The following is an 11,411-nucleotide window of genomic DNA, read 5'->3' on the forward strand; positions in this document are numbered from 1 at the left end:
TCTTACTGCAAATAAAAAATGCTATGAAGACACAAAATAAAGGAAAGGGGATTACATTAGCCCTCAAGAGATGAAAAAAGCAGTAAGATTCTCAAGACTAAATTTCTATTAATTGTTCATTTCCATGCAATTATTGAAATGACAGGAAACAAGCAGCAAAAAATATCAAGATGTTAAGACATGCAGCTAATAGTCTTTTAAGACCCTTTTAAGACCCAAAGAAAAGTTCAAAAGCAAACTGGCAAGTGCAATATTTAAGAAAGAAGTGTTCAAATGTGCAATGAAATACTACCCCCAAGTGGAAATTGCTCAAAGTGCAACCAAATAGGTAAACACTGAAGTCTGGATAAATAATTTATCGAGACCAATGATGTGCAGTGAAACAGTATCAGAATAGATTATTCAAGACAAGTTTCTACATTAGAGAGCACTAAATTAACACCGACCCCATTCAGTCATCCCACTATCACCAGAGCTAAATCACAAGAATTAATCACAACCTTATCTAGAAAAGCACTGGTTACCTGCCGAAGGGCTTAGATAGCAACAAAGGTAGAAGATCTTTTTTGCAATTGTATACAAAGAAATGTATCAATACTGTGAGACACTGTTACTGCTTAAATGCATGGCCAACAATTCTAATAAGAATAATAATAAATAAAAATTTTAAATACCATCACCACCTTATACTGGTATACTTTGCATTTTCAGAGAACCATTCTGTACACTGCTGCATCTGATCCCTATACAGCTGCTTAGGAGGTTGGCAGGAACAGTCGTTCCCACTTTCACTAATAAGGAACCAGTTTGGGGAAAGTTAGGTAATTTGCCCAGGCTCCAAGGCTGTATGAAACGGCAAAACCCAGACTAGAACCTGGACCTACCACTCTGCTCCTGTAATGCTGTAAGCAAGTTTCTTTTATCCTAAAAAGAATGTAATTATTTCCAACAAACAAACAAAAAAATCACATTTGTTTGGGGAGGGTATAGGGGAAACGATCAATCAGCCATCCCACTGAAACAAATAGCTTTAAAACAGGTAGTAAAAACAGTAAGATCATGATAGTTAAGGATAGTCTTTTCAGCTGAAACCATCAAAACATCCCAAAATGTGACAACTTTGTAAATCTTCCATATATAATCCAGTTTATAACCCTGAAAAGTTTTTTTTAAAAGATGAAAAATCTTTGCCTATTTCCGTCATATTAAAGAAATCAATGACTTGGATAGTCTATTAAAGACTACATAAGTATTTTCCTAAAAATCCATCCCTGAGATTTTATTAAATACCCGCTATATGCCAATCACTAGAGTGGGAATGTAAGGATCCAGGAAATTCTAAAGCACACTTAGAGTTTATAAAAGTACTCTTGCCAGACCAGTGGCGCAGTGGCTAAGTTCGCACATTCCGCTTCAGCAGCGCAGGGTCCGCCAGTTCAGATCCCAGGTGCGGACCTATGCATCGCTTGTCAAGCCATGCTGTGGTAGGCATCCTACATATAAAGTAGAGGAAGATGGGCACAGATGTTAGCTCAGGGCCAATCTTCCTCACACACAAAAAAAAGAATCACGTCACTGATTTTAGAGCTGTGGGCCCAATAGGGATTTCCTCCTGTATTCTGTTTATGTCCTGACTGCTACCAAAACATATTTAAAGTGACTAAAATATAAAGTACATGTGCAAGGACTATTAAAGAACAGAAAAATTAACAAACAAAACATTATGTTAGGGAAAGACAAGCCTACTGAAAGCACAGGCCAGTGGTAGTTACTCTAGCTGAGGACGGTGTCGGGTTTACCTTTAAGATTCTTGACAGCCAAGAAAAACGGGGAAATGCAGGGTTGCCATACTATTTTCACTGTTTGGTAGTGTGAAAATTAATAAACAGATTTATAATAGAGTTGGGAGGCCAGAAGAGAGAACTCTCACACACTTGTCACTCAACACACACTACAGACTACAGACCTCACAGGAAGAGACATAGCTTGTACTCCCACAGGAAGTGATACTACTTTACAACCCCAGCAGAAAGAAGAAAGAAATTCCTCCTTGCCCAGCAACAGCTCAGCCAATCAGAGACTGCCATAACTCAGCCAAGCAAAAGCCACTACATTTCGAACTCCCTGTCTCCTCCAAAGGACTCTTTGTTTACAACAGCCCCTCTCAACTTCATAAAAGAATTTCCTTTCCTTTGTTTCTCTGAACTTGCATGTGGTTCGCCATAGACCACAAGTCCCAGATTGCAATTGCAATTCTTTGCCATTCTCAGAGAAACCCATACTGCTGGTAAAATAACTGCCTATTTATGTGTTTTAGGTCAAGAGTAGAAAGATACAATTACCCTAAGTTCATCAGGAATCTTTTCCAGAATGACCATAAATGTATCTAAATATCTGAAGGACTCCCAAATGTGGTGGTGGTAGATTAGAGAGCAGTGTCTTACATTAGGTCCCTTTAATTGATTTTCTTTGTCTCAAAAAGAAGGCATCGGGGCTCCGGTTAAGTTCGCGTGCTCTGCTTCGGCAGCCCAGGGTTTCGCTGGTTCGAATCCTGGGTGCAGACATGGCACCGCTCACCAAGCCATGCTGAGATGGCATCCCACATGCCACAACCAGAAGGACCTACAACTAAAAGTACACAACTATATACTAGGGAGCTTTGGGAGAAAAAGGAAAAATAAAATCTTTAAAAAAAAAGGCGGTATCAAAAGTATCCTTAAAGGGAGAAGGAACTGAAAATGAGACACTGAGTCATCCAGATTTACTCCTTGGAGCTCTTCTCCTGTTTATCTGTACTCATGACCTGGGGAATCTGATCTAGTCTCCCGTCTTTAAATACCATCTATAACTGAGAACATTCAGATTTACATAGCTTCAACCTGTCCCCACAACTACAGAGTCCTATATCCCACTGCCTACTTAATATCTCCACTTGTAAGTCTAACAGGAATGTCTCCTCTCTGCCAATCTGGTCTTCCTTCAGTTTTTCTTATCTCAGTAAACGGCCACTCTATCTTCTTTCCCTTAACCCACATCAGCAAATCAGCAAATCCCGCTGCATCTACCTTCAACCCTCCCACCATATTAATTTTTAATGTCATTTAATCCCCACCACAATCCTGGAAATTAGGTAAAGTGGCTACTAATACTCAGGTCATGTAATCAGGGAGCAGAGCCAGGGTTTGAAGCCTGACCTAATTTCAAAAGCAATTCACTTTCCCAACTAGAGTTCACCTTCCAGCTGTCAGGATCACACAATGCTTAAAAACACAGGCTCTGGCTTCAGGCCAAAGGAACTTAAAATTCAATTTTGTCAGTTATCATGTAACTGCAGCACAGAAATCATGTCAATCTTACTTTAAAGGATTATAACTTCTATTTCCCAAAGGTATTACTTCTCCGGTTCTAGAAAACTTTCTGCCTTTCTTACTGTGAAAGAAGTCCTTCTTGCTGCAACACTTCAATCATCTTTGTGTTAACGCTCTCAACATAACACTTAACGTTCATCTACTGAGGAAACCTCAGGACTATTCCATTCCTAACATTTACTTCAGATATGTGCAAACATTTCCTGAAAGATATAATTTATACAAAACCAAATGCCCCTGCTATAATTATCAGCCAAAGACTTAGCAGTTCTTATATCCAGATTTAAATCTCCTATAATTCTTTACATGATGGAATATAAGATATAGCAATCACATTAACACGAAGTTGGAGAATATCTTAAGTGATGCCCTTAACTTTGGACTTGGCCGAGTGATTTCCTCTGGCCAATGAAATATGAATGGAAGCAGCATGCCACTTCTAAACAAAAAAATTAAGAGCCACCAAGTGGACACATTGTTTTTTCCCTCTGTCCCACGAATGGCAATGTCTCTGATAGAAGCTGCTCCTTCAGCTGGGATCCTGAAATTAGGAATACACACAGAGCAGAGACACAGTTGACCAAAAGCTGAAAGGTCACGTAAGCATGAAATAATCCTTTAGTATTGTAAGCCATTGAGATTTGTTTGTTAACCGAGCGAAACAGAGCAAAAGTTGACTTATACCAGAAACATGCTACTCTATTTCTTAAGGACTTGCTTCTTACTGGCCTCTGAGCTAGTCACTGAATTACCTCATTAATCACTTTTCCACAAACAAGATACTCTGATGTCATAACATCCTAGGTTTACTTATTCCTCTTTCTATTTTATGCTTACTTAGATAAAAAAAATATGTTGAGCAGGGGCTGGCCCAGTGGCATAGTGGTTAAGTTTGCATGCTCCACTTTGGTGGCCCAGGGTTCACAAGTTTGGATCCCGAGTGCAGACCTACACACAGCTCACCAAGCCATGATGTGGCAGCATCCCACATACCAAATAGAGGAAGACTGCCATAGACGTTAGCTCAGTGACAATCTTCCTCAAGTAAAGAGAAGAAGATTGGCAACAGATGTTAGCTCAGGGCCGATATTCCTCACAAAAAAAAAAAGGTGCAGATCCGGGAGGCAGACAGTCCTGAGCTGCAATCCCAGCTCTGCCATTAAGGGAAAGAAAAACAAATATGCTGAGCAGAACAAAAATTAACAGAGAAGCAATGTTAGTACACGTTACGCAAACTGGAAGTAGGGTATCTACATTTTAAAAAGTTAAACTAGAGGGTAGTGGTGGTTAGGGAAGAACACATCCCACTGCTGGTCCAGAAAGTGCACAGATAGGTCGTAGTCCAAAAAGCGGTACAAAATATCAGCCAAAAGTTCTACAGTCTCACGTAGATGATTTTCCCCTAAACTAAACTCAATCTGGCTCTACAGGTAAGTTTGGTAAATATTTTTCCAAGACAGAAATCTCCTACCTTCATGGACTTCAACCAGCACTTGCTGCAATACCATCTCTAAGGCAATGACAAACTAAAGACACATTGTACCTGTTTATCTTTTTCAGAGAACTGAAAAACTCCTCATCTGAATTTAACAAATTCAAAGGTAACACACAAATATAGGAAAACCGATCCACACAAACACACATTGCTGTAAAATTTTTATAAAACAAGTTTATAAACTAAGATTATACCTTAGTTACAAACAAAAAAAAGAAATTTATTCAACCAATCTCAGACATGCTGGCTTCTCCCCCCAAAAAAAGTCTCTATCAAACAACAAAAAAACCAAGGAACAAAGTACCCTCTTTGCACAAGGGAATATTCTAGGTCCTTTAGGAGATAAAATGAGGCACTCACAGAATTGAGGGGAAAAGATGCAAATAAGTAAAAAGTTATAAGATAAAATATTAAGAAATAAATAGCAATATTAAAAAAAAAAGAACGAAAAGAAAAAACAATAACAATATGTCTTTAGGCCCTGACATGAAATATTCTTGGGACAATCTGGCAAAGAGGGCCTGAACTATATACCCCATGGCCAAATACCATGTCAAAGTTTGTCCTTGCCACAAGAAGCAGATGGGATTAACAGACAGCAGCTCTGAGCTGAAACAAGAACCATCCCAAGTCCCTGCATCCCCTCCATCAAGAAAAGCTACCCATCCACACTGAGGGAGAAGAGCATATTCAGGCCCTGAATAGGTCTTCTTTGTTTAGAAACCTGGGGGTTTGCTTACTCTTTTGTTAGACGTCTCCATAAACAAATTGGGGGAAATCTGTCTCTCTGTATTCCCTAGTAAAATGTAGAAAAATTGGGATTCGGAGGTCATTGTGGGCAAATAAGGAAAGATTCCAATTAACATTGGGCCATAACATCTGCCATAACGCCCTGCTCTGAGCACTCATTCAGTTTCCCCACGAAGGCTTGGCTGTGGACAAATCCGCTCCTGCATCCACACCAACTGCCAAGTACATCAGGCCAGTCCAAGGCAGTAAATCACCAAAACCTCCCACCTTCAGGATTCTTCAATACAGCATCTTCCAACTGACCTCCCCCCCCATAATAAAATCATGCACCTGCCTCTTCCATTAAAAATTTTAAAAAATCGTTGGAAACAGCTTCCATTTTAAAAATTTTGATGAATGAGATAAAAAAATACTTTGGATTCCCTGACTCCAAACTTCCAGTTTTCAAAACGTACTTACTTCTTACTCTTATCAATATATTTACATTTACAGGGATTCATCTCGCACCAGCCTTCTATCTTAAAAAATTACAGCCCACAATTTACCAGATTCAAGAATTTCCTTTTATACAATGAATACCTGTCCATTTTTAGCAATTCTGTTAAGCAGCAAATGCAGTGAAACTAGTTTACTTTAAAAAGTAAGTCATAGCTGGTGGGAATGCAAACTGGTGCAGCCACTATGGAAAACAGTATGGAGATTCCTCAAAAAATTAAAAACAGAAATACCATATGACCCAACCATCCCAGTACTGGGTATTTATCCAAACAACTTGAAATCAGCAATTCAGAGAGACTTTTGCACCCTTATGTTCATTGCAGCACTATTCACAATAGCCAAGACCTGGAAGCACCCTAAGTGCCCATAGACTGAGGACCAGATAAAGAAGATGGGTGTGTATATATATACACAATGGAATACTACTCAGCCATAAAAAATGACAAAATCGTCCCATTCACAACAACATGGACGGACCCTGAGGGCATTGTGTTAAGCAAAATAAGCCAGACAGAGGAAGACAAACACTGTGTGATTCCACTCATATGTGGAAGACAAACAAACACATGGACAAAGAGAACAGGTTAGTGGTTACCAGGGGGAAGGGGGCTGGGGAGGTGGGCACAAAGGGTGAAGGGGCGCACTTATAAGATGACTGATAAATAATAATGTACAACTGAAATTTCACAATGTTGTAAACAATCATGACCTTAATTTAAAAAAAAAAAAGTAAGTTATAAAGTCAGCCTCAAGGGGACAAAAGCCTCCTGGTAGACAAAAAACATAGTAATCAAGTTTGATGTTAACAAATTAATTGGTACAAGGACAAAGGTGGCTGGCTTGTGAAGACTGTGCTCTAATCACCAGTCACCAATTAAAAAGAAAAACGTATCAACTTACCAACAACTGACGCACCTCTTTCTGCAAAAGCCAGGGCATAGGCTCGGCCCAGTCCTAATGAAAAACAAAATAATCAGAAAGGTGAGCAAAGGTCAGCAGAATTTCTTCTGTCCCCTCAACTGAATCCCTATTTTGAAGTAACTGGTGAAAATTAATTACATTAAAATGGTAGTCTTCATTGGTACTCTCAACTTGTATTTCACCCTCTTCTACTTACAGAAGTTGGAAAGCTTAAAACTATATTTTCCAACTATTCCACCTACCATTTCATACCATTCTACCTACCTGCTAGGATACTAGATGTGAACTGGGTTCCACCATTAAATGCATTTGCATGAAATCTAGAAGGTGGAAGAGTCCTCGGTATTAACAACACAGACGCAGGCCCAGTGGGCATTCATGGACACCTTCCTGGGATGTTCAGCAGTGCCTCAATTCTGCAGGTATGGATCTCTAAATAAGAACACCAAGAGCTCAAGGACAATAGTCTCCATGATAGGGCTGCAATTAGACTTCTCAGTGATGGCCTATGACAGTCTCAACTTCACTACAAAATTCTATTGCTCCCTCAGACAAGTACTCAAGTCTAATGGCTAGTGACTGTAGCATAATCCAGGCAATGGAAAGTCTGCAGGGCTCTTTAAAATATGAACCGGTTTATGAACAGGAAGGATTAAACTCATAATCGTCTCATCACAACTCATTAACACTTCACAAAATCAACGCGGGGTGGTGGCAGTCTGCATTTACTTAATGAAACAGAACAGAAATTTCGGAGTGTATTTCATTAACTATGTACCGTGTCAGGAATTTGTTTCAAATATAAATAGTGTGTGTGTACTGGGTCCTGGTGTAAAATGTATTTCATTTCTGTGAATCACTCGCTATCAAAAGAGTGATTAAAACTTAAAACCACTGACTTAAACACTAAGTGCATTTCCATCAAAAGCAAAGTGTAAACAAAACGTTTTCCCAAAAACAGATGACCATTTTAGAATGAATATACCTATGACTATAAAATACTTGGCCACCAATTAATACTAAACGCATTTTCTGAAAGGCCGCATTGGAATCCACTTCATCAACAGAGAGGTAAAAGTATATATGGATTAACGAAAAGAATTCCATTGCTGTTACTTTTAATAAATAATTCAGCTTAATTGTGCATTAGGTCTATTCTAGGTATACGGCACTGCCAGCAGGGAATCAAAGGTGCCTGAGGTCAAGATCCCTGCACTTGGAGATCATAAAGGTCCACCACTGGTGAGAAATAGTGTCAAATCTCACTGCAGAGCATCGGTGTGGGCGTGAGTGGTTTGTTTTATTTTTTTGTCCTTTAAAAAGTTATTTCACATAAATCTCCATTCTGCTTCTCCTTAAACATAGGAATATGGCACCCACTTGAGAAATGTCTCTGCTCACCAGTTCCTACTGTCCCCATCCCACTCCCATTTTATTCCTCTACCACCTGCTTGACTCCTGCAGGCATCTGAGTTTCCAACCCAGGCCAAGACTCCAGCGAACTCTGAGTAGAATGCTTGGCTTCATAAGCAAGATCCAACGAGCAGGGTCTGATCAAATGACCTCTTTAAAGAAGGCCCTCTCGAGAACTTAAAATCATCCGAAAGCGGATGAATTTGAATCATCCTGAATGACTGACTTTTCAAAGGCAAGGGGCCGACATCTCTAATCCTCTGGGGTGATTCCAGGCTCCGGAAGGTTCTTCTTCAACCTCTGAAAGACCTGACAGAGGCCTAAGAGAGTGTATTGGCCGGAAGAGTCACAAGTGAGGCTCACAGAAGAGCGTCAGGAAGAACTTTTACTTAGTCCTGCAACCCACAGCCCAGACGGGCCTCTCCGCTCATGCAAGACCTGGAGCCTCGGGAAGCTCCCACAGAAAAGCTTGGGGGAAGCGGGCTGCTGCACCTGCCAGTGCGACCAGGTGTTTCTGGCTCCCCACTGAAGGCAGGCCCACTCCATCCCTCCCCTCCTCAGCAGATTCGGCGCCCCGACAACAGCCATTCACTCCCACCGGGCGCACTCGCCTACTCCCTAAACCGCCCCCGTCCGCAACCCCGACACTGGGACCGCAGCTGCGGCAGGGCATGTGTCCCCGGCCCGAAAAGGGGGATCGTGCCCCGAGAGCGAGGCAGGCGCCCACCCTCCAGCCTTCGTGTGCTCACCTCCCCCCGCGCCGGTGACCAGTACCACCCGCCCGTCGAATCTCAGCTGTGAGGCCATGAGTCCGGTCTGCAGCGACACACAGAGACACACACACAGGAGCTGCACTGGACCTGTGTAAAGACCAGTGGACTTCAGACTGCGGGACAAGAAGAACAGGAGTGGCGCGGGCGGGAATAGGCGTGACCTGCAATTTTCTGGGGAGGAGACGGACGCCGTAGTTTTCCAAGTGCGCCTGTGCGGGTATCCCTTGGAACTCTGGGAAATGTAGTGCTTCTAGTGGCTGCGAGAGCCTGCCTCAGAGGCTTGGCTTGAAATGGCAGTTTCTACTGCTAGAAGTAATAAGAGCTGCTGGGACCTACGTAGTAAGCTGACTGATTGGGCACCTTGCATTCATCCATTCACCCATCGTTTTGTCATTCACTCAACAGGCGTTTTCTGGATTTAGGCACTAGCCTAGGGAAATAGAACGCAGTCCTTATCCTTAAGTAGCTTTCAAAAATAGCCCCTAAGGGGGCTGGCCCCATGGCCGAGTGGTTAAGTTCGCGCGCTCGGCTGCAGGCGGCCCGGTGTTTCGTTAGTTCGAATCCTGGGCGCGGACGTGGCACTGCTCATCAGACCACGCTGAGGCAGCGTCCCACATACCACAGCTAGAAGAACCCACAACGAAGAATATACAACTATGTACCGGGGGGCTTTGGGGAGAAAAAGGAAATAATAAAAATCTTTAAAAAAAAAAAAAAAAAGATAGCCCCTAAGAAGGAAAGACGTACTTGCCAATAGGTAAAGATTTCTCAGAATGTAATCCCTGGACCTCCTGCATGAAAATCATCTGAGAACTGTCAAAAATGCAGAGTCCTGGACCCCCAATGCTCACCTCCTGAAATGGAATCTCGGGGGACAAAAACATGGTAACAAATGCTCCTAAATGATTTGTGCTTTTGTAATGTTGAGAACAGTCACATGGTGTAATTCATTCATTTAACATTCATTAAGCATCTACTTAATGGCAGTAGGTGGTAGGCACAAGTTTACAGATGAACAATAAGGATCTCAGGAGCTATTTTAAGTCAGATGGTAAAGCTTTATTAAGAGTTGCAGCATGATGACTTGTGACAAATGTGTACAGGTCGGCTAATGGTGCCAAATAAACGGATCCTATCCCTGCTGGGGAGAAGGGGAAACTTTCCATAGGAGATGATGCACAAAGAACCTTAAGAAGTGAGCTCTGCAAACAAACGTGGACATTACAAGCAACGGAAGTGCCAGCTAGATTTCTGGGGGCCTGTGGGGGTGGGGAGTGGAGCTGCACAGAAATAAGGAGAGTCAGTCAGATCACGTTTAGATGTTTTAATTTAGTGCTGAAAATGGTTTTCAGCAGGATTACTCCAGAGAACACATCTACATCATGGAAAGATCACTCTGCCCCATTATTGAGGATTGATTAGCGATGGACAAGGAGAACAGATAGAAATGAAACCGGCAGAGAGCTACCATTGATGATTAAGTACCTAGGAACTAAAGTTCTTTTTCCTTTTTGCAACTACTGATTATAGCTTTTAGCTGTTTCACCCACCCATTGTTAACTGTGCTGTTTAGGCAATATGCTATCTGACTCCCACTAGGCTCCTAGAGATAACATCTCCCTGGAGCCTGGGTCACCATGGTAATGGGTGTGTGAGCTGTTTTTCAGGAATTGGAACTCCTTGTCCACTTCAGGCAGGTTGAAACCACCAACTCATCAACTGGGCCCATCCAGATGTCTAATAGGCAACCTACTGACGTCAAGAGGCTAAAAACTCCACCCTCAGATCATGCTAACACCGCCACTGAAGAGGCATGAAGTCTGACTACGTTTGTGCAGATCATTAATTACCTCACCTCTCCTCACCTCCCATCACTTCTCTCCACATTTGAGACCACCTTGCCCTCTATCCCATAAATATCCCTGAGTCCCTATTTTTGGGGAAGTGAATTTGAGGCTTAGACTCTCACTTCCTCACGTGGCTGTCGTATGATTAAACCTTCTCTCTGCTGCAATCTCGTCACCTCCGTGTTTGGCTTTCCGGGCAGCGGACAAAAACGAACCTGGTTCAGTAACAGAAACTTATTGGGAAAAATTATGGACGTCAGAAGTAAGGCAGAGGAAATGTTGAAGAAGGAAAATTCGGAGATATTTTTTGGAAATGGAGTCAGGTCTTTGAGATTATTTGGACGTG

General features: G+C 41.9%; 1 protein-coding gene across 1 annotated transcript in view; it reads right to left on the reverse strand.

The window, feature by feature from the left end:
• HSD17B4 (hydroxysteroid 17-beta dehydrogenase 4) overlaps positions 1 to 9,382 on the reverse strand; it is an 81,077-nt gene extending 71,695 nt beyond the window's left edge. The window contains exons 1-2 of the mRNA XM_046667528.1: positions 9,195 to 9,382; positions 7,012 to 7,065 (exon numbers count right to left, since the gene is read on the reverse strand). Coding sequence (XP_046523484.1) covers positions 7,012 to 7,065; positions 9,195 to 9,252 — 112 coding nt within the window. The 5' untranslated portion in view covers positions 9,253 to 9,382. The remainder of the gene's footprint in view (positions 1 to 7,011; positions 7,066 to 9,194) is intronic.
• Between the last annotated feature and the right edge of the window lie 2,029 nt (positions 9,383 to 11,411).

This window comes from Equus quagga, chromosome 7, assembly GCF_021613505.1.
Source record: "Equus quagga isolate Etosha38 chromosome 7, UCLA_HA_Equagga_1.0, whole genome shotgun sequence".
Classification (NCBI taxonomy): Eukaryota; Metazoa; Chordata; class Mammalia; order Perissodactyla; family Equidae; genus Equus; species Equus quagga.